This window comes from Glossina fuscipes, unplaced genomic scaffold, assembly GCF_014805625.2.
Source record: "Glossina fuscipes isolate IAEA_lab_2018 unplaced genomic scaffold, Yale_Gfus_2 2, whole genome shotgun sequence".
Classification (NCBI taxonomy): Eukaryota; Metazoa; Arthropoda; class Insecta; order Diptera; family Glossinidae; genus Glossina; species Glossina fuscipes.
Genome location: NW_023998416.1, coordinates 19704636 through 19728525, shown reverse-complemented (window position 1 = coordinate 19728525; position 23890 = coordinate 19704636). Strand labels below are relative to the sequence as shown.

Sequence of the window (23890 nt, the reverse complement as noted above, 5' to 3'; positions counted from 1 at the left end):
TTTCTCTAATAGGAATAATTATTAGCCATTTAATTTGCATAAATTTGTTACCAAACCTAATGAATTTTACAATTTGCTTTCGATTTTAATTTATTATAAAAAAAAAAATTGGAACTTCCTTAACATAATTTTTTAAAGTAATTATTTCAAATAAAATGAAAAAGAAAACTTGTGGTCTTCGATACGGTGTTGATGGAAGAAAAGAGAAATTATCTTTCCTTTGCGTATAAAACAACCTCTTTATCGGCCTTCAACTATTAAAAGAAAGAAAAAAATGAAAGGAATTGTTAAATTTGCAACTTTTAAAGTAGCCACCACTTAATTCCCAAAAGACTTTTTATATTCGGTCGACAAATAAAGCACGGAAGCTTTTAATCGGCCGTTATTTTCTTATAAAAAAAAGATTGGCTGTTGGCAAGTGGTGATTACAAAAATTGTTATTCCTTACTGTATGAAGACAAGTCAATTTCGTCTGGCAATTCCGTGATGTTGACGTCAAATCTGTCTTGAACTTCATTTAAGATTTTAGCATCAGCTTCGTCGGAGACAAAGGTTATAGCTAAACCCTTAGTACCAAAGCGTCCAGCACGTGCCACACGATGCAAGTACGTGTCAGAATCTTCCGGCATATCATAATTAAAAACGATATTAACACGCTCAATATCCATGCCACGACCAAATAAATTGGTAGCGACTAAAATGCGTTTCTGGAAATCCTTAAATTGCTGATAACGATTTAGGCGCTCTTCTTGCGTCATCCCACGGTGTATTCCTATAGCTGGGAAATTTTGTTCGGTTAGCAATTGAGCCAACGCCATACAGCGTTGTACAGACTTTAAAAAAATTACAACCTGCAAAGAAGATCAAAATGAGGAGAACATCATTTATGTATATGTAATAGATTTTAATATTTACCTGGTTAAATTCCAGGACATCCAAGAGTTCAAAAAGCTTCTTATTCTTTTCATTTTCTTTTAATTTAACATAATGCTGTTGCAGGCCGTGCAAAGTCAGTTTGGCTTCGTCGTCTACGTAAACTTCCATAGGCTATGTTAGATATGAATATAAAGAATAGAAGAATATATAAACACAATTTTAAATTTCATCTGATATGTAATAATATGTAAACAATGGCTTTCAAATAGAACCCATAACGTAAACACACACTTATAGATATTCTACATACGACCACACTACCACCAACTGCTCTCAAACACAAGTGTTCACTCAAACGAGTTTAGCACTCAATTAATATCCAACCACATAAGCCTAGGAATGCGAGTGTTGCACACACTGTAAAAGTCCGATAATTGTTTTGGGGCAAACTCGGTCTTTCATTTCCAAAGGAGAACTTTTACGTATAAATATGAAATGTTGGATAATTGGATAGGATTCTCCTTAATATTGCATTAATGCAGCTGCCGCACTTTGCTTATTATTTTCATGTAATTTATTCCATTTAATTTAATTATAACACGAATGCTCGCAGATTATTATTTTATATTACAAAACCGTAGTCTTATTACTTTATAAGCATTCAAATGCTGTTGAACGTTTGAAATCCCGTTTAATTATTAATATTTGATAATAGGAAACAATTTATCTGCATTGCACGATTTTGGCGGCGAAATCCACAGTCAACATGGGAAAAGTGAGAATGAAAACAATGCTTTGCTTGATGTCATGTCAGGAGAAATGACTGAGCCGAGATAACGCTTAGTGGTGGTATAACTATGAATTTTTTGTTGTACAAGTTGTAGTAGTAGTAGTAGAAGATTTATAATGGACATCATGATATTTACATCTTGCATAAATTTTTTGCATATTGGACGAATGTCCTTGCTAAGTGTAGCGGAAAACATCATAACTTGCTTTCCATGCGGTGTACTGCGGAATATCTCCTGAACATCGCGACGCATATCTGCAATACAAACAAAAGCCATTAAATTATTCTTGCGAAAAATTTTTCAAACTAACCCAATTGTTCCAACATTTTATCACATTCGTCAAGGATAAAATGTTTCAAATGCTTCAAGTTTAATTTTTTATTACGTATTAGAGCCAAGATACGACCGGGAGTTCCTACCACTATATGTGGCGTTACATTCTTCAAAGTTTCTTCGTCTTTCTGAATTGCCAAACCTCCAAAAAACACACCAACCTTTTCAAACAAAATATAAAAATAAGAGATAAAAATCCCAAACTATAATTTCGTGTTTACCTTTACTGAAGGCATGTACTTTGAGAAGCGCTCATATTCTTTGCTAATTTGGAATGCAAGCTCGCGAGTATGACACATAACCAACACGTAGACGACATTCTCAATGGGTTCTAGTTGTTGCAAAGTGGCAAGGACAAAGACAGCCGTTTTTCCCATACCAGATTTGGCTTGACAAAGGATGTCCATGCCCAAAACGGCCTGAGGTATGCATTCATGTTGCACTGCAAGCATCATATACATTACTTACGAAAATATACACTTGCTTTATCTTTTTTACCTTCTGAGGGATGCTCAAAACCACAGTCAACAATAGCTCGAAGAATTTCTGGTTTCAGCAGGAAATCTCGGAAACCTGAACTATGTATTGATACGTAAGTACCCTTTAGGTCTTTCTTAGGAGCCTCCTGTGTTTCGGTAGCGGTAGTTTCAGGCTGCTCTTCGTCCTCGTAATCTAACAAATCATCATTGTCCGCCATATTGGTTTAGCGTTCTAAACTCACTAAATCGTTTGAGAGTAGCAAAAAAGAACTGAAACCAGAACACAATATACTATTATACATAATTAAATTTGTTGCAAATTTTATAGTGGGTTAAAATTGTTTAGATACTACTCTTTCATTTTTTCAAGGTTTAATAGCCGACATGGACGCCATTTTTAAAAATTGAGGTTAGACAAATATCACTGACCTTTTCTCTAATAGCACCAATTTTCAGAATTAAACTTTAAAATGATTTTTAAGAAATCTTACCGATAATTTTATCACTAGATGTTTTATATTGTCTTAAATCCACTCTTTTACAATTTTTTTGGAAAATCTGCACAAATTTAAGGAGATTCGCGTGTTCGTCCTCTTGTCGGCTTGTGTAAAATGCTATCGTTTGTATAAGCAGAAGCAGTGCTGCCAATTTGTAGAATTCTCAAAAACTATACATTATTATTTTGCTGCAATGTAGACAAACCCGGGCACAAAAATTTATAGAAGAGGAAATCAAAAAACGAAAGAAAGTGCAACCAAGTCATTAAATCCAGACCATTTTAATACCGTTTACTCATTAATTTGTCGGCTTATTTTATACACAGACACAGCATAAAACCAAAATTATATAAAATCTTATCCTCTTTGGAAAAACCAATTTCGACAAACTGTGCTGACTTCAAACAGTTTTCGCTAACATACCAAATTTCAAAAAATTGTTGAAAATAGTTCCAATAAGCAGAATTTGAATTTGTGTAGTTTGTTTGGAAGGTATTTTTATATAGATTCCGCAAATGATGTACACAAAAATATTTCACATTTTTTAATATGGACGGAGTAGGCCTTCAAATCCAACTATATCTGAATTTTAATTATTTAACGAGTTTTGTTAAGGCGTTAACACAGGTTTGTTAACAGATTTGGTAGGTATCTTTGATAGTTACATTGGATTTTATCTGCCCACGCTTTCATTTTAAGTGGATAAACAACGCATACATGGTTACTTCATATGTTCATATATTTATGTTCATAGATTTACTAAAAACACGAGGTATCTCACATTCGTAATGATAAAATTTTGGTTTTATTCCCAAACCCTTATGATTTTAATCGATGTAAGCATCATATTTGAGACGAAATTTGTTGGTTTTTGGATGCCAGCAGAACAGTTGAAAGCAGTTATTTTCTCATCTAATAAGACTTTTAAAGTTTTATAAGATTTATTGTTGGAATGTGTGTTTCCTTTCGTTTCTTATAGGAATAATTCAAAATAAATCATAAAAATAATCTAAACCTTGTCCTAACTCCCATATTGAAATCCCAACTCTCATTTCTTGCGCCAGCTTAATACGTTCATTAATAGAATACAAAGTAGGATAAAACACGTAGTGTCGACCAGAGCTTGTCCTGTTTAGTAGCAAAAAGGAGTACATTAGCTACATTTTTTGCAATCTAGTTCATTTGTATTACCTAATTTCGAAGAAATTTTCCTCATCATGCTCATCGTAAGATAAACGTTTTTTAACGTGTCCCAACAATTCCAAATACTGATGAGCCACTATAGGACCTCCGCCGTCTGGCGTGTAATCGTTGCCATACATATTGATACCTAGTAGAATTTTCCGACGTTTCTCATCAAAATCACGACTATTTGCAGGAGTGAGATTCTCAACTGTTTGTCTAATCCAATAGAGCGGAGCATTTGCACCTGGTCGATGTACGCTTGAATAATCGTACGTCATTAAGGAGAAAGCGTAAACATATGTATACAACTGATCCAATTCTTTATCAGTGAAGGCATTAGGTAATTCTTTACGCATTGGTGGTATGACTAGTACAAGCTTCAAATTACGTTCCTGAAGAGCTTTACTTATGTCCACAGCTAAATTAACCAAGAACTTGTTATCTACGCGCCCAGTCAATTGCGACCAGTACTCCAAGACGATTCCTTCAAATCCATGTTGTAAACAAAGATTAATAATAACTTTGCTGACTTTCGTCCGTTCCGTTGATTTACTCAGCATCAATGAAAAATCCCGATCACTGAATTTCTCGAAGACGAAACGAGGCAAAACTTAAAGAATCACAAATTTTTCAAATTCCATCACGTTGACCAAATATTGAAATAAATTGAATTGAATAAATCTATCTTTAACTTACTGGCATTATCCTGACGCCTGAACTCATTTAGCCAATTAGAATCGATATCTTGTTCACCAGCTATGGTATATTTGCCATTTTGTTTAATCAGTTGAAACCACACAGGAGAGACGATATCAAATTTTTTGCTAAATATTTTAGCCACATTATAACCATGTGAATTCCACTGAATAATATAATTCGAAATTTATCTCTTTCATCGATTTTAAACCAAACTTACTCACTGGTGTTGTATAGCCTAAAACAGTATTGTTAAAGTTACGGATCGATGTATCCTTAAAATAGGCTTGACAATTTATGAGTATCTCTTTAGCTGAAGGCTCCACATCGATCAAATTTAAATCGTGAACACTTTCATTTTGAGCGCCAGACTTTATTTTCAATTGTTTTGATTTGCCTTTTGCTTTGTTTCCCGGTGCAATTGTACTTAATGCTGCGCAAATAAACAAAACTAATAACGTAAAGTGAAGTACCACCCTTTTAAACATTATTTTTAAAATTTTTCTACAGCTAATAATTTAATATTTAGTAATGATCCTTCTCTCCTGCTCTTTTCACCATAAACCGGCAAATGCAACAGCTGTTAACCAATACAGATTAAACCTTTAAATTATTTTTAATTGTAAACAAATATGACCAAATTCAGACGCTTACTCTCAGATATTTTTTTTTTTTTTGGTATCTTGAACAGAGATGGACTAAGCCAATAGATTTGTGGTTTATATGTCCAAGACTCTCAGATATGACCAAATTATTTTTGAATTACTCTCATATATGCCCTTCTTGGCCGTTTTTATTTTTGTCATTTGTAAACGTAAACAAGAAATCAGCTGATTTTAGTACCGAATTTTCAACCGGCACCACCTGACAGAAAATGTAACTTACGGTAAATCATTACCACAATTTTTCTAGAATATTTAAAACATTGTTACCAATAACAACATTTTAGTATTTAGTAATTTTGACCATTTTGCATATACAAGTTTTTGAATATTTTAAATTTTTCCGCCGTTATTGTTGTCGTTGTAAATGTATTTTTTACAAATTTTGTAACTAGTAGAATTGTATGAATTTATTTGCGAAAGCTTCGCACTCAAATCGTTAGAAATAGCGATTGTTCGTCAGAAAAAATTGCTGTGAATGAAACTGAGATATCTTAAGTTTAGAATCCGTTTGGCAGCCGTGAAAAGTGGATATCCTGAGTAAATGCGTAGATGTGGGTGACTCAAAAGTCTTAATAAAAGTTGAAGCCTAGCTAAATTCTTTTTTGGTACTTGGACTTGAACTTACAGTGTTGGCATTTCAATAATTGACTGTAAATTTGGACATGAGAAAGTCGGGCGCAAAATGAGGCCGCGTATTAGCAATTGTGAGTTTGGTGTCTCAATCGCTAGTCAGTGTGTTTGTTCATAATAATGATTATTACGTAAGATCATCCTGAGACGAGGGAAAAATGAAAAGAATAAGCAGAGGAAAGGAAAGTACTACCTAATCAATATAATTCATCTCTTAACAACGTTACCATTTTTTTAATTACGGTACCACGAAAGGAAGCAGCGAAATGACCAGGTAACCAGAGAACAGTTATATTCAGAAAAAACAGTATTTCCTCTCTAGTTTATATTCAAATAAATAAATAAAATACTTAAAAATGTTTCAAGATCTCAGTGGTTGCTTCGAATATTCTCTACGATGTTTTTCGATACTTTTCCACGATTTATTCTCATTTAATAGAACTATTACGGTGCATTTCCATCATTTATTGAATGCAACTTTGTTCTGTCGATGGAAAAAATCAGCTAACGGTTTTTAGTGAAAAATCAAAGCCATTTCACAAATGCAAAACGTTAAGGTAAATGAAGTATTGTGTAATTAATATTTATAAGTTACTATCTGATTTCTTCTATTTTAGAATACAAAAGGTTCACCATACGTAGAAAGAGAAGGAGAGAATGTATATTAACCCTTTGCACTCGAGGGCTCCGAAGCGGAGCCATTTAAAATCGGTCTTCAAACTCGAGGCTCCGCTACGGAGACATTGTAAATAATTTGCAGTTCTTAATATAAAAACAAGAACAAATCGTATAAAGCGGGTGTCTCGCTTTTGATGACAAATAACGGTCGCGGATTGTCATACGAATGAAAAAAAACTTTGAGTGCAAAGGGTTAAATTGGTTAAGTGAAAGTAAATATATTGTAACGAGTCTTCTTTGGCAGGGTAAGCTCAAGGCTTCCCAGAACTCCTTCCAAGAAATTTATATAAATAAAAAAAAATAACTTGCATTTCCGGATTTTTTTCTTGTTAGTTGGGTTTATTATAACTCGATGAGCGATTTTTAAGGGGAGTGACAGAAAAAAAACCAGCGTGTTGACTCGACCCTTGTTTTCAATGCTTTCTGTTCATTTCGTAAGATTAGTTTTCACGTTTTAACGGTATCGCGAGCTTCTGCAAAAGAAAAGGAATACGCCGCGGGTGTTATAGCAGCCAACCTCGGCCTGTAGGGCCACTCGTCCCTCCCTAACCGAAAGGCGCCCTTTTATAGTCGCGGTCACCAGCGCTGTCCGGTTACATGCTTGGACTTGTATGTGTGTTACCATGATATTCTTCTGTACCTATTCTTACGTATACGGCCTTAGGTCTGGTCGAACATATTTGCCTGCATCTACTAATACTACCTTAAGTATGACTCGTGTGATCTTGTCGCTAGTGTTAGTTTAGATACCAAATTGTATGATTTTACAAACCGTTATGCCTGTCTTCATATGGTATGGTATCATATCAACATGCATAATTTTATAAGCTCTTCTTTTTTTCCTCTTTCGCAATGCTGCTTGCTTGATTTTGCAAACCGTGCAAAATGTGGATAATTCAATGCTACAGGCAATTGAAAACAACTATTAGTATGTTGCTCAACGGATTACAACATGTTTCCTTATTCAAAAACTTACGTATATTGTTTGTATGTGTTCTACTTATGTATATATTTTATTGCTGGGCACATTTTCACCTAGCAAATGCTGACTGGCGTATACAATTTTTGTCTTTTTTTTTCTTTTATAAACATTGAGTTGTCACGGTTTGTGCGGGAGAAGGATGATCGTATGATAATCAGTAAAAAAAAAGACACGTAGGAGACAAACCAGACTGACTGCTTGGGATCTACGGGTAGACATTTGTGCGGACGGACTTGCTATCAGTAAAGAAGCAAAACACTTCCTTACAATATTATTATTTATTTATATTATATAACTTATTTATTTCTTCTATTTTAGATAAGAAAAAAATGAAGTCCAACTCTCCGCTCATCGCCTCGTACAGATGAAGACTCACTGTATGCAAAGATAAGTTTGCATTTATCTTTACATATGATTATGTAAAATAACTTCATTTGTTTTTATTTCATTTTAGTTTAAAAAAAAAAACATACGCCGTATCGCTTCAGCGGAGTGCGATACTCTATCGGAAGTCAACTGATCTTATTAAAAAAGCACATCTTCTTTTTTAGCTAACTATAGTTTTTCCTATCCTATATTTTTAATTTATTACGTTAACGTTAATTCTATATTTTATTGTAATCTCTATGTTTTTACACAAACAGACACAATCAAAGAATTTGGCTCGATTTGCCTTCGAATCTAACTAATTATGGTTAACTATTTTGACTTGTTTTCTAAACTTGGACTTGCTCTATGATAGAAGATTTTCCACTATATATTAACTCCGAACAATTAGCTACATCCCTGGCATTCGATGACGGGGAATATAGCTTCCACCTGGCGTGTTTGGTCTTTAGATGACTATCAATTTATACCGTTTATTTGGGGCAGTGCCCAACTTTCATGTAAGAAGACAATCACTATTGTATATTAATGTATTTATTTATTTGCATATTTTAATACGAAAGATAAAAGTCCATTTTCGCCATTTAAATTTCTTGATGAATCTTGATTCATCCATCACCACCCACAAAAAGAATTATATATTTATAAGTTGTATTGACTTTACAGAAAAGGTACATAAGTATAAACGCATGCTTTGAATTGGAATAATATATAACATATATAATACTTTTGTTGCCAGCTTAAAACAGGACAAAGGACATTTTGCGGAACATTCATATCAGCTATGGAGTATATCTGCAGTGCCTTCACGGTGATCGAAAATCAACTCGGTATGTATCAAAAAGAGGCAAATATATTTATAGATTTCATTACGTATTTGCAAGTTTAGATAATACAAAAAATCATTGCTTTTGTATTTTACATTTTGTTTTATTACAATTTTTGCACTAAAGCTAACACTACGAAGGACAGGGAAGTCGTCATCTTCAGAGTGCGTTGACGGCGTTCAGCACACATCCTTTCATCAAATCCCGCGGTAAAAAAACATTGTTAGACGCGAACATCGATCTGGGCGAACAAAGCGGTCTCGACGTAAAGGGCATCGTATGCGATAGAGCCAGCGAAAACCGGAAGACAGTGGAAAGATTTAGAAGCGGGGTGTACATGAAAAGAAGGAAGGATGGCATGACACGGGCTCTTCGACCACGCTATCCCAATAAAATTAAAAGACGAGTATCTGAAGGAGGCAAACAACGCCGTTTGTGATTTCTGGCTAAATAGAGGGGTCGTACCGTCAATTGTCGTACCACGGGAGTTTCCCGACTTCATCAGCTTTTACAGCGATAGAACTCCTGCTTTATATTTATATTATATTATATTATATTATGTTAATGAGCGGGGCTTTGTATATACTATATCTCTTAAGTATATAATATTGTAAATATAATGAATGTTATATTTGATACAAATAATGTGATATATACTTAAACTAATGTAATAATTAATATAATTTTTAATATTTATTTTATATATTTGATGTACATATAGCTTATTGATAAGTATATAATATTGTAAATATAATGCATGTCATATTTAATATGATTAATATAATTTTAAAGTAAATATATCAATGGTGTAGGCCTACAGGGTAGCCAGCCATTTCAAACAATTAGCAATGCGCCTATCACGGTACCTCATGGGTGGCGTGGAAAACCGTATTTGAGTCGTAATATTGACTACACATTCAAACATGAAAATTGTTAACGAGATACGAATAAATTAAGAAAATAGTATTTAGTCACTCTAAATTTGAATTAATGAAGAATGATAGAATATGTAACAGTTCGAAATCTCAACGAGATGATGATCCTTTAATCACTTGTTCTATGCAACATTGTGAACGAGGTTTGTGTAACATGTATTCGCAACGATAGACTTCACAATTTTCTATAGCAGCTTCTATAAGTTTTTTACGATATATACTTGGCTTTTAGCCGTAGCACTTGGACCATTTCTGGTAAAATTGCTGCATTTAATATTTACGTGCTTTGAGCAGTAAATTTCGTCATGAAAAAATTACACGTGCCCTAAAACCTTTGCGCGCCTTTTAAGTAAGGTGAGTGTTCTATATATATATATATATATATTGGAAATATCCAATTAGTAATTGTCATTTAGTTCTCACTAAAATCTTTATAAAGATAAATACCTGGTTATATCGACGGCATTTATAACACAAATTATTTTATACCAGTTTGTGTGACAATCTCTTTTCGTTACAGTGATCTATTCCGCTTTCTGTTATATTGATCTGTTCGAAATCGTTGTATCCTGCACCACTTGCAGTAAAAAATATTTTAGGCTTTCGCGGATATTTGTAACATCCAGATGGACTCACGATAAACTAGTTTTTTATTATATCAATCAATTTGAAATCATCGTCCATCTTATTTTGACAAAATATGATACACCGGCCCGTTTTGACCAAATTCGACCAAAATTGTGCCTTATTTTGAAGAAATTACCTGAAAAGAATTTTCAATTTTAATAATCGATCTGCGAAAGATGTTGGATTATAATACTTGAGCGTACTAAATTGATGTGAAAAGTTTGGATTGAATTGGCAAATTTTTTGAGTCTCACATTAAACTGTTAGTAGAATATGTCCACTGATATATAGCAAAAAAGCTTCATTTTTGCAGTTAGGTCGACGGCAAAGTTAAGCATACCATATCTGGACTATGAAAACCTATTTTCTGGACCCAATCCCATGTAAGCCCTCTTATGGAAAATACGTAGTTATATGGCAAAGTTTTTATCAATTTTGTCAAATTCGGGCAATGCCGCTTTTCGTTTCGGTCGCCTCCCGTATAAGAGACTCCGTGGAAAGGACAGTTCATTAGAAAAATAAATGAAGAATTGCACTTGGCGAAGTGAATGTGTAATGTAATATTTTTACACGTTTTTAAAAGATTTCGATAGATAAACCATGTTTGGTTTTTCGCATAAATTCGTTCAACGAAGATTTAAAGAATCATACCATACTCAGGTTATAAGGTAAGACAACATTGGCAACGTTTAAAGCATAGCTATTTTTTAAATTTGAATATATTTGTACAAACATACTTAGTTGTTTATTTCCGACTGTGCAGTGTTTACTAAAAATCTCGTATCGCATACCACTGCTTCACATATCTCAGTTAGAAGACCGTACCGCATAGAAATAGAATTAATATAATTTGTAACTAAATAATGTTATAATTAGGCGAAGACTTAACAATTATGCATAAAGTAAAAAACATGAAATATTACAAATACTGTTTATTGTTGTTGCATTCAAGCGATTTGCTTGCAGAACAATGTGGCAAAATGGCTTAACCAAGGTGATCCAAGATGATGTCGTTTTTCAATTTGTATTTTTAACTTGTATATTCAGAATCGACAATAATAATTTGAACGACACTGGATCATATTCTGGTTGAGCTATACGCCTTGTTCCAAGAAAGCATTTTTTCAAATATTTATAAATGAAACAATAATTAGAATTGGTACTCAAATCACAAAAAAAAAAAAAAAAAAAAATACAAGAATTAAATATAAACACGCATAACACTGGCATCGGCGGTTGTATGAGTAGTTATGTTGGATGAAGTGTGAACGCTGCAATCGGGAAAGCTACGTATGAGTGCATGGTGTTTTAGAAACTTTTGTGATTGCGGCTGTTGCTGTTGAAGGAGGTTAGAAGTTTGACATGGCTTACATTGTTGTGGCTGGTGTTGGTGGCGGCGACCACTTGTCGCTAACTTTCGTCGTCTTTCGTAGAAGCTGCTTATTCGATTCAGTTTCGATTGACGTTCGGCGTGGTCTTCGGTAATCAGATCATTGACAGCCATCTCTAATGTTTGCCTCTTGCCATTCAGGATTTCTGACAATTTTTTTGTAGTAATTTGTGTATTTGTTAAATTTTGTTGTTGAGTCTTAGTAATATTTATTTTAGATATAAGACTGCGTTTGATGAATTTCAAATTACGATCTGACGTAAGCGCAGCTCCACTCACAATGATTGTCTTTACATTCTGAGGACCTACCGTGCCCATGCTCACATGCGCTGCTGTAGCGAAGCCAGGACCAAATTTGTGTTTCAAACCGCTACCACAAGCATTACCAAATGGGCCTGCTACCGCACCTCCACCAGATTTAGTACGACTTCGTATCATAGCCGGCATCGCTGGTGTGCTACCATTGGTCCAACTCACATTTATATCTTGTTTTTGCTGCTGTTGTGAATTGTTGCAATTTTGGTGTTGCAGATTATTTGAATTTGATGATGCGTTCGTAATGGTTATACTGCCTATTGAGAATTCGTTGCCAGTGTTACTATTACTACCACAACTGTTAGCATTGGCTAAAGCTGCAAAATAAATCGGAAGTTTGGAATGGGTGAAACGTCCGGCTGCGGCACCTGTCAACGATGGGCCCGTCGACCCTTGGCTTACAATACCATTCAAGCTTCCAGTGGCTAGAGATACTAAGCCTGTTAAGCTGTTGTTAGCTTTGCGAGTGGTAAGTAAATGTTTGCGAAAAGTGACCGCAACTCCCTGAGGTAGTTTGATGAGACCAAATGTATTAATGGCAAGAGGACGCGGTATGCCCGCGTACAAGAACACATTGAAAAAGAAGTCTTCGTGATATTTAAAAACAGGCGTTGTTGATTCCCGCTCGTTTTTAATTGTTGGAGGGTTGACGTTACCTAAAGGCTTAACGCTTTCCACCAAGTTGTAATCGAAATCTAATAATTCATCCCAAAACGTGTCAGTCTTTACACAAGATGTTGGAGTCTTGGGAGCTACTATTGATTCTGTCTGACGGTGTTGTTGCTGTTCATAAGTTGATGCTGCTTGATTGAGAAATTCTGCTATAACTTGTTGCTGATGTTGTTGACTCATTACAGTTGTCGCTTCGTTCGTTGTTATTTCGTATATTAATTGTTCCTGTTCGTCATGAGCAGGCATCATATATTGGCGTTCAACTATATGATGATGATGGCCCATAGCAGGTTGAGGAGGGTCGACATCATCCGTCAGAGATGGAACATTAAAAATTTGAAATTGGGCCGTAACATCAGCGGGCAGGGTAACGTAATCTTCTTGTTTAAGCTTATTTTGAAGATTAGCAACCAAACCTGTATTGGATTGATTCGCTAAACCTTCACCACATAGCTCAATTATTTGTTTGGTGTCCATTAAAGTGGTATTTGCGTTGTACATTTGTTGCGGCTGTTGCGATTGTGGATTCTGCTGTATAGCTGCAATATTCATGGCACTCACAACATTATCGTAAGCGTTGGCCGTTATTTGATGTTGTGCATGTTGTTGTTGCTGCTGTTGCTGCTGCTGCTGTTGATAAATTAGTTGTTGCAATTGCATGGCATCAATGGGTGTTTGATATTGCGCACCCAACGTTATGTTCGAGTTGTCATACTGGGCATATTGTTGTTGCGGCTGTTGATTTTGTTGAGAAAACATTGTAAACTCCGCTGAAATGTTTTGTGCATCTGTCGTCGCTTGAGGCAATTGTTGTTGTCCAACATGGACCGTTTCATCAAAGCGCATACGTTTTGTAGCAGGCTGATCGAGATAAACGGCGACCTGTTGTTGTTGCTGTTGATGATGATTATTACTACCAGTGTTGTCGTTTAAGTCATTGACATCAAAATTCAAATCAGTCTCAGCATTAAGAATTTCGTTAATTAATTTACTATCAAGCATATTGAACTCTTCCAGAACATGCTTTAACATGGCACTGTCATCCGATGTATTATGCATTATGTGACCGTCATCGTTGATCGTACTTTGTGGTATTTCCAAAGTGGCGGCATTTGTGCTGTCATTGTTTAAAAGAGTGCAATCGACCTGGTTGACTGCCGCTACTGGTTCCATTTTGATACCTGTAAAGCAATTTTTACATTATAGTTTTCTGTGAGAACAAGATTAATGATTTTTTATTTGCTCACCCGTAATTGATGACACCGCTTGATCCAATTCACTAATTGGTGCCTGATATTGATTTAAACGACGATGCTGCTGTTGATCCGCTGTTATCATCTGTGTAGCTTGAGCGGATGAGGCTTTAAGATTCATTATATCTACTGAAGCGTTTTCTACAGCATCGTGGAGACCAAAGTGCGATTGAATTTTATTCTAAAAAAAATAACATATATAAACATATATTTCTATATATTGAAAAACTGTAATTTTTTTACCCTTTTCTTATTTCCAGAAGAATGTTCAATTATGGAAGAATTTCTGTTGCTGGTCACAACATTTAATTTCTCTTTATTGTTAAGAGCCAATGGTGAATACGTTGATTCTGTTAGAGCTGCTAAGCTGGGCATTTGGCCAATCATCAATGAATCTTGATTTGACGTAGGCATTTTAGGTGTCGGTGGCAAAGAGTAAGACGAATTTGATGAGCTTGACGATGATGATGACGATGAGGAAGACGATGACGATGATAATGAAGATGAAGAAGTGGATGAACCAAATAAATTATTAGATGTTTGCATTACTGTTTCCGGAGTATTGCCAATGGTGGTTGTTGTGTGTATCTTTAAATTGCGGCCGCTAGGTATCACATCATTGACCGCTATTTTGGCTATTATTTTTGATTCGGATGGTTCCTTAGTTTTCGCCGATAGGGCGCAAGAAATGGATGCTGCTCCTCCAATTGTTGACATTGAGTTTGCGTTGTTGTGGTTGTTGTTATTGCTGTTGATGACGCTACCGATGTTAACATGGTTGGAAGAGCTTTTCTTGGAAGCACCCTTTTTAGAGGATTGTATGGTTGAATTAGAATGCGACACTCCCGTATTGGCATTAGACGGCGTGATGACAGAGGAGTTGTGGTGTTTACTTTTGCTGCGAGATCGCCCACCGCTGCTGCTACCACCTGAGCTACTCCCAGCCTTTGTGATGCTTTTCTGACGCGAACTAGAACTCGGTGGGGCAATATAGGTGGTTGCTGATGAGACAGTTGAAACTGAACAAGAAGAAGCATTTGAACAGGTGGACATAGTGCCAGAAAGATCCGACGGTGAATCTAAAACTTCAGTGCCAACTGCTGAGCTTTCAGCCTTCATACTATCTTGGCTATTATCATTAAAAACACAACACAAGTCGGTAACTGGTAATATTTTGGTTGACACACCAGTCCACACAGATGCGTGCTGCAACTGCATATGGTTATTGAAACCTATTTTTGTATATATGCCCATGCAAATGTTGCAAACCACTACATCTAAAGCTGTCTGCTTTGGCACTATCCCATAATAATGCATGTCAATGCCATTTAATCGTTGCACTTGTCGAACTTGATGTTTACGTGATTTGCTAGGAGATGAATTACTACCATTACCAGTGATAGAGCTTTTACAGTGCGAACTGCTGTCGCTTTGACCACTGCCCGTGTTATTTTTGCCTTTAAGGTGTATCTTTTCAGCTAAACGTATCTGCTTTAAAATCTTATCAAAATCGAAGAATTGATTCCACTTTTGTCCTTGATATCTTGCCAGCACATGGCTGCCCGAAGGTAGGATTTCAAAATCTTCATGTAGCTCGGAAGAGTTAATACTTGCTTTATAAGAATTATTGCTAATGGATGATATCGGAGCCGAAGGCTTTGGCATTTTTTCTGAATAATTCGGTATTTCGTCTAAAGGCATTGTGAAAGGAATCTATGCCGAGCTAAATCTTATTATCGGGCGTTAGCGACACAGATCTAAAGCAACATACGAAAAAATGAAAAAAAGCAGCTGCTTTCAAAGGAAACAACACAAAAATATTTAAAATACAAAAATTCCTAACTGAAAAGCGCTGAAATACGCAGTCGGACTTGTTAGAGTAGTCGTTGTTTCATAAATACACATAAGGTTTTCATTAATTGTGGCAACGCAGGTTCAGCTGTTTGACAGCTGTTTGCCTGGAAAATAAGCGACGTCGTTTCGTTTTCCCTGTTTTTTCCTTTCAAACTTCTCAACTTTCGCTGGCAAATGCGCAGCAACACACATATTTCAACGACAGAGATATTGATTCCGCAGAAGTTTATCCAATATTTTTTCTTTTATTATATTCGTAAACCCCATTCTTTTCTTAAAATTACAAAGTATAGAAGTTTTCGTTGCACGGCCTTCTCAAGATTTAATTTCTGCTTCCACGCTGTTTCTTTTTTTTTCAACTTTATATTATCAAAGGCAAGCGTCGCCGTCGGAAAAAAACTAAGCCATGTTTTTTTCTAATCACACAATATATAATTTTTTTAATGAGCCTTACCACACGCAGCCACACGAATATGTACTTGGGAATCAGATGAAGACGGCCGCTTAAAATTATGCTGCCATTTCGTTTGTCATTCTACTTTGATGAAATTATTTTGCAGCTTAGAGTGTAATTGCCGAAAAACTAAATATTCACTTTTTTGCGATATATTTGTTTTCCAGCGGTCGGGAATTGTGTGTAATCGTTACATGTGCAATGATTACTTTTTCTCTTTGCTTTGTTTATTCGTATTTTCATCTTCGCCAATATTTTCAAAGCCTACTCGTTCACAGAGTTGTATCTAAAAACAAATGTAGTTAATAGCGGATAAAATTCAAAACCATTGTGTATTTTTCAAAGTGTTGCTTAAGAGACTTAAAAAGACAATGTTGATGATAAAGAATAGATTGAAAAAGGAGTGTTGAGACCAGATCTGATTTTTTATGAGTTGAAGATCGTATCAAATTATTGACAGTCGTTATATTTAGGAAAAAATTAAGTAGTTATATCACTTCGAAGAAGAAGTCCGTCGTTGCAATTTCTTCCTCTCCAACATTTGTAATAATAGGAGATTCGCTTCTATGCGTTTTAAAGGAAATGTTTAATTTAGTATTATGAAAGGTCCGTGGAAAAAAGTAAACACAAATATAAAAGGAGACGTAATAAAAATCCCATGATATTATACTACGGCAAATTTAAATTGAAAAACTATAGATTTGGGTTACCAAATCTATTGTTAAATACGTTACAAGTTCGTGAAAACTGAATTAAAGCAACGAATGGCCAACCTATTAAACGCGAACTTGTTTGGAAAAATTCTTGCAAGAATTTGCGGAAAGAAAATTAATGTCCAGATTAACAGAAATTGTTTTCAATCATCGGAGTTCTACATGATCAAGCGAAAGCTTTTAATTACTTTCATAACATTTCAAGCTTTTCCTGGGGAATGCTTTCATTGAAATTTTCACTGCTACGCCTGCTTCGATGTTATCAAAGAGAGTCAATATAAAAGTATTGTGATGGTTTAAAAAAGGTTTCAGTTGCAAATTTAGTTTCAAATCGTTCAACTCGTGAAATCAAGTCTCGTAATTTTGTGTGCTGAGTGAAGGAAAATTATAATAACACAAACGTTTAGTTAAAACATCTGCGCGCAACTGGTTTGACTTGTATTACCTTTTACAATCGGCAGCATAGAATGTCTTATAACCGTCATGAGAAAATTGCAGAAAGTTTGGCTTTTACAGTCAAGGTCGGCGATTGTCACCTCCAACAGTTTTCCTATAGATATAAACAATTGAAAGCGAAACCGTGTAACACATGCACCCTTTTACAGTGTTTTAATAGACAACAACGTTCATTCAGATTTATTGATACGCTAGTGCTTGCAGTGCTTCTGATTTTAATAATGAGTGCGCTTACAATTGGTAATTTCTCTTAAAACACACACGCGTATATTGCAATTTGCTTTCTTTATAGGATTTGTGTTGCATTTTAATGAAATTGCTTCGCTTCATTTTTTTTTTATTTTGCACGCAATCATATCAAAGATAAAATGTTTGAAAATTGAGAAGACATTTTTACATTCACCATTATAGGACGGACGTGCGCTTACCGCACTATCTCATTCTCATACTCTTTCTGTAAAATCAAATTAAAAAGAATTAAATTTCATCGAAAGGCTATACGTAAATATTCTTGAATTCGCAGCCTTCGAAATAACTCTGATTTTATATAGCATGTGCGAGCAATGCGCATTTAACAGACAATATTGAAATTTTGTTGAAAAGAACTGTCGGCTTTTAAAATTACGATAGGTCAGGAAAGCACATGTCTAAATGATTTTGTGATTGAAAAATAAAATTAAAAACATAAAATCGAATTCAGTCGATGTGTACAGACTTCTCACAACGGGTTTGGAAAACAACAAATGTAGTTACATACTTAAGATTTTAATAATTTGAATATGGACTGGATTGAAGATCACACCAAGAAGATTCGATTTCATAAAATAATAAGTTGTACTTATCTACCCATTGAGATTTTTCCAGAAGAATGGACGCCTGAAACGGTGTATGCAAATTTCAGATTCAATTCTGCAGCAAGTATCGAATATGCCGCGCAAATTTTTCTTAGGCTTATGTGGAAAGTTAAGAATAGCTTCCAAATTCTTCTCCAATATCATCAAAACTCTTCTTAATAATGCGCATCTTGTGTCGATTTACCATACGCTGCCTTTTGAGAGAGAAAAGCACTTTTGGTATTGTAGCTATATTGGTAGGCTTATTGCATGACATAAAAGTCATTTTGGGGCAGCGATTTAACTGGTTTGCTTTGAATGGACTCTCTAAACTTGTTATGAAAGCCGCTTGCATAACTTTTTCATTTAGTCGAAGATCGGTGAAAAGTCGCTTTTATTTTACCAATTTTTTTTTTTTTTTTTGTTTTTTTAATTCTTATCCTGCGATCTGTTAGTAAAGATTAGTCTTTTTTAAGTACTGATTAGCTAAAACTATTTAAGTAGAAAATACACTTAAGCTAACCCGCTATATGTTTGAAGTTGTTATTGCTTTTATTAATTTACCTGTAGAAATAAATTCAAACGCTGATGTCTTAAAGCTCCGGCGTCTACGGCCATCGACTTTATTGAAAATAAATTCTACCGCGCTTATTTTTCAATAAATTAAATTCATAACGAAAAACTACAAATAATTTTGGAAATATTTTTTCCCGGGTCTAACAGATACATGCGCTTGTCCGAATCAATTCAAAATGTAATCCGATTGTTTTTCCAAATCGTCGATTATTTTCACAGCGTAATCCTGAGAATAGAAAGAAAGTGTTATAATAAATTATTGCTACCCAGCAAAACAGGTGCTGTACTTATCATTTTTTAAAATAGGTCATTTTCAAATTTGTCTTTAGGATTGACTGTTTGAGTTTTTCTGCAAAAACAAAAAAAATGAACCTAAAAAAGTGAGGATTTTCTTTTTCAGCCTAATACCGGCACCATAGTGCGACATGTTATTTATGATTTCTAGCATTCCAAGAAAACTCAAACAATTCAAGGCCAAACCCAGTCAGATATCCGCGATAATGAAACAAGTAAAAGACAGAGTCGAATGTTGCGTTGCCACCATAAGTTTAAACCGGGCGAGGTCGTGTATTCAAAATCAACGCATTGTACAATTTTCTTTCCACTGTAACTTAATAATGAAAACATGAGAAACTAAATGAACTTAACCCTATTATACTAAGTAATGTGTTCAATTTTTTCGAATTAAAGACAATGCATCTTTATGTATAGAATTTTCAAAGTAATCGCCATCATTCTGCTCTATTTACCTTACGCCGAATAAGTGGAAAAAGTCAAGAAGTGAAAAAAATTAATATTTGATCATTTCCATAAAATAAATTTAGAAAACTTTATCTTTATTCTGTCTTTCATAATTTGTGAGTAACGAGCAAAATCTCGAAAATTTTTACTTATGCAAACAGACATGCTTTCAGCTTGCTCTTCACTGTGAGCGAGCCAATTTCGCCCATTTTCAATACCAACCGGCATGCAAAAACTTTCTATGTTTTTAATAAATTCGAAGTTGATATTTTAATGTCTGGGACCAAGCTGGCGGACAGGCGGGCATAACTAAAATTGAACGCTAATCAAAAATATATTCACTTTACAGGTTCTCTAAAGTTTTCTTTTGGGTGTTGCAAAGATCATGGCAAAATAAGTATGCTATAAGCCGCCAATATGTATCAACACGCATCATCAAACAGCAAATAAGCACATTTCCTCCTTACGCGAGAAAAAATTATTAAAATTCTGAAACACCGCGTAGTGTTTTTATCGTATACATAAACATGTTGACAGTGTAATAACGCCATTTTTCCGAATTCCATAGCACGCTGACATTTATGAAGGAAGTACTTATATCACATTGCATCATACATGCATTAGAAAGGATGAATTTTCCAAAAAAAACAAAAGAAATGGTTTACCTTATTATGAAGTTTAATTCGATCAATCAGCAAATAAGCATACATCCTCCTTATACGAGAAAAAAATTATTTTTTCAAAGCAAAATTTTGAAACACTGCCTAGTGTTCTTTTTACCGTATACATAATAAAAACATCAATAAAATGTACTTACTGTTAATTTCTTACAATTTTCTTATGTTTTTTAAAGTTCGTCTCTTATATGCCTAATTTCTAAATGTTAACTTTATTTAAAACAGTAAAAATTATTAATGCTTTGTTCTGTTGGACATTTCTTTGCACTACATAAACAATATTTATACAATTTTTTTTTAATTTTTATAATTTTACTTTTTTAATAAGTATTGCTATTTTTTTGGTAATTTTTAAATTTGTCAAACACACTTGTACAATGTTTTATTTGCTTTGATTTCTCTTTGAAATCCATTAGCGGTTTCTTTCTTTTACATTGTTTACAAAAAAAACAACAATTTTTGCATAAATTGTGATCAAAATACCATCTAGGTTTTTGCATGACCGTTCCTATAGATGACTTCAAAAATACATGTACCTTCTGACTTATCTTAGCACTGATGTTCCACGTTCCTATGAAAATTCTAACATTTTACACATTTTGCAACTTGTTAAATAGTTAATCGCTTTTTCTCATAGATGCAATTCGAAATGAAACGCAAAAGAGCCAAGTGCAGTGTTTGGAAGGTTCTCACTTCTATCGGGATCCTAATCGCCCGGTCCACAAAATCTGGACGAATACGGAGTGCTCCAAATATTACTTGTGTTTGGAAGGTGAAGTATTTCATTTTAAGTGTTCAGAAGGCCTTAATTTCGATGTGATTCGTCAAATATGTGATTTTAAGCAAAACGTTGAAAATTGTCACATTACGGCTGGTATGCGAGCAAAATAAAAAAATATACATATATCCACAAAAGTACATATTTAAATCAGTTTATTATTAAATTAGAAACTCCTATACCTAAGCCGCTTTTGGATAAGGCTACTTGCGCAGAGTTGGACTATTGGGGTTGTGCTGACGGCACCTGCTTACCAACTGAATATTTTTGCGATGGTTCGCTAGACTGCCCTGATGAGTCTGACGAAGGTTGGTGTGATGTTGAAAACGATCCCAATGCCGCCGGACCGTGTGATCTCCGTTATTGTCGTCTACCGGATTGTTTTTGCTCTAAAGATGGTACTCACATACCAGGATTTTTGGATGTTCGATCAGTGCCCCAAATGATTCTGTTAACATTTGATGGTCCCGTGAACTTTGAAAATTGGGAGTTATTTTCACAAACTCTTTTTAAGGGTAATAGGCGGAATCCTAACAATTGTCCCATTAAAGCTACATTTTTTGTGCCACATTCTTACACAAATTATCAATACGTTCAAAAGCTTTGGAATAACGGTCATGAAGTAGCAGTGCAGTCTGTTACGTACGTAAACAGTATAAACGGTATAAAAGCCATAACTACAATTGATAATAGTCTTTGTGTGGTTTTATTTCAGGCAGCGTAGTCCAGAGATTTGGTGGTCAAAGAATGCCACTATTGAGGATTGGTTTGATGAGATGGTAGGGCAAGCTAATATACTAAATCGTTTTGCTAGCGTACGTATGGAAGAGATTAGGGGTATGCGTGTTCCTTTTTTAAGAGTTGGTTGGAATCGTCAATTTCTAATGATGAAGGAGTTTGGTTTTGTGTATGATTCTTCCATGGTTGCGCCTTTTTCTAATACTCCTCTATGGCCTTATACATTGGATTATAAAATGCCTCATACTTGCACCGGTATGCAACAAAATTGTCCATCTCGCAGTTATTCCGGCTTGTGGGAATTAGTTATAAATCAATTGGAATTTGGCGATTATACTTGCAGTATGATTGATAACTGTCCCGTTTATTTAAATGGAGACGATATTTATCGTATGCTAACCCACAATTTTAAACGCCATTATTTGAGCAATCGCGCGCCGTTTGGGTTATACTTTCATGCCCTTTGGTTTAAGAAAACAGAATATTTAAACGCTTTCCTAGTAAGTGAACAAAGTTCATGATGCTTTTCATTTCATCATTGAATGCTTATATTTTACAGAAATTTCTGGATGATTTAAAAAAATTTCCGGACGTTTATTTTGTAACTAATCAACAAGCCATACAGTGGATGAGACATCCAATAGCTAGCAATCAACTGCATCAGATTGAATCCTGGAATTGTAAGCCAAAAAAGTTGGAGCCCCATGAGCTCGCTTGTCAAATAGCGAACACTTGCAAGTTACGCAGTCGGGTCCTGCAACAAGATCGTTATTTTCACACGTGCAAAGAGTGCCCGGCGCAATATCCTTGGATACGTAATGAGTTCGGTTTAGATTAAAAAAAATAGGCTTAGTTAACCCATTCGTCGTTAATCCATTCATCACCTATTTAATCACGTTTCATTTAAGGTTAATTACTATGGAAAGTTTTACTTTTATTATTTGATAAATAAACTATTAAAAACACTCTTTCTTCTTTAAATTAAAAGGTGAATACCGGAATTCAAGTTACTGCGTTATAAAGGGATTGGGTATGGCTTCCACACCATCTTGCGGACATATTAATACTAAAGCTGTACCGCGACAAACTACTAGTCCCAAATTACGCGTCTCTTCTGAAGGTTTAAACGGCTCATCGGGGTCTCGTAAATATTCGATGGTATTGTCCAACACCAAATTTAGCAGGGCATCATAACCTTTTAGAACTCCCGAAGCTTCACGGCCACCAGCAAATTTTACGCGAATTTGTTTTTCCAAATATTTGGATAAGTCCAGTATAGATTCTTTCCGTCGCTTCTCTTTGCCATCATTACTACCTGACTAAATGCATGCGTGAATATGACAAGTACGACTATCTTTAATGATAAATCTCTTACTTTCTGTTTATCAGCCATAAGATTTATGCAAGGTTTGTTAATAATTCTACAGCTCCAAAAGTAATTGTATAAATCAATTAAACCTTTTTATTTACAATGTTTTATTTATTAAAGGTTAGCGGCAGAACAATCCACAGTGTTGCCAACTTAAAATTTACTGATATTCATGTTTTTTTCTCCGTATGCAGTCTGCCGTAAAGTCACTGAATAACCTGAATAACCTTATTTATAGGAATCTCAACTTTAATATTAGTCGAGAACCGAGCATATTAAATGATCTTAAATAGCATTCATCAATCGTATAAATGTTTTTATTCCTAAGCTAATCCTAATGGCCTTCACTAAAGCCCTCTATAAAGCCTTTTACCATAAATAACTTTTATTTCTATGCCCTAACTGAGGCACAACTACACGTCAGACATAGATAATAGAAAAATGTTTTCATTTTGTAAATAAACCCTTTGCAATTTCCAACAG

The 23890-nt window shown here is 34.8% G+C and overlaps 5 protein-coding genes across 7 annotated transcripts; 1 reads left to right on the top strand and 4 right to left on the bottom strand.

Moving 5' to 3' along the window:
* LOC119633143 (ATP-dependent RNA helicase WM6) lies at positions 1-3129 on the bottom strand. Of its 3 annotated transcripts, none has more exons than XM_038026457.1 (8): positions 2971-3129; positions 2499-2770; positions 2222-2442; positions 1978-2161; positions 1803-1921; positions 916-1047; positions 449-851; positions 1-254 (listed from the first exon to the last, which is right to left on the bottom strand). In XM_038026457.1, exons 2-8 carry the CDS (start codon positions 2695-2697, stop codon positions 241-243), a joined length of 1272 nt encoding a protein of 423 aa, XP_037882385.1. In that variant the 5' UTR covers positions 2698-2770; positions 2971-3129; the 3' UTR covers positions 1-240. The 3 variants fall into 3 exon arrangements, with proteins under 3 accessions (XP_037882385.1, XP_037882384.1, XP_037882387.1); XM_038026456.1 differs by having other exon boundaries at positions 2499-2749; XM_038026459.1 differs by lacking the exon at positions 2971-3129 and adding an exon at positions 2909-2928 and having other exon boundaries at positions 2499-2749.
* Positions 3130-3904: 775 nt separating this feature from the next.
* LOC119633144 (chitinase domain-containing protein 1) lies at positions 3905-5409 on the bottom strand. The gene is made up of 4 exons (XM_038026460.1): positions 5082-5409; positions 4858-5023; positions 4168-4771; positions 3905-4104 (listed from the first exon to the last, which is right to left on the bottom strand). Exons 1-4 carry the CDS (start codon positions 5343-5345, stop codon positions 3963-3965), a joined length of 1176 nt encoding a protein of 391 aa, XP_037882388.1. The 5' UTR covers positions 5346-5409; the 3' UTR covers positions 3905-3962.
* Positions 5410-11505: 6096 nt separating this feature from the next.
* Positions 11506-16707, bottom strand: LOC119633360 (putative uncharacterized protein DDB_G0271606). Its single transcript, XM_038026882.1, has 4 exons — positions 16527-16707; positions 14462-15975; positions 14213-14399; positions 11506-14146 (listed from the first exon to the last, which is right to left on the bottom strand). Exons 2-4 carry the CDS (start codon positions 15917-15919, stop codon positions 11790-11792), a joined length of 4002 nt encoding a protein of 1333 aa, XP_037882810.1. The 5' UTR covers positions 15920-15975; positions 16527-16707; the 3' UTR covers positions 11506-11789.
* An 889-nt stretch (positions 16708-17596) lies between these two features.
* LOC119633361 (chitin deacetylase 1) lies at positions 17597-22926 on the top strand. Its single transcript, XM_038026883.1, has 5 exons — positions 17597-17935; positions 21160-21396; positions 21471-21942; positions 22016-22538; positions 22598-22926. The coding sequence occupies exons 1-5, from the start codon at positions 17707-17709 to the stop codon at positions 22874-22876; spliced, it is 1740 nt and encodes a 579-aa protein (XP_037882811.1). The 5' UTR covers positions 17597-17706; the 3' UTR covers positions 22877-22926.
* A 42-nt stretch (positions 22927-22968) lies between these two features.
* On the bottom strand, positions 22969-23601 carry LOC119633362 (U6 snRNA-associated Sm-like protein LSm7). The gene is made up of 2 exons (XM_038026884.1): positions 23414-23601; positions 22969-23357 (listed from the first exon to the last, which is right to left on the bottom strand). Exons 1-2 carry the CDS (start codon positions 23429-23431, stop codon positions 23046-23048), a joined length of 330 nt encoding a protein of 109 aa, XP_037882812.1. The 5' UTR covers positions 23432-23601; the 3' UTR covers positions 22969-23045.
* Between the last annotated feature and the right edge of the window lie 289 nt (positions 23602-23890).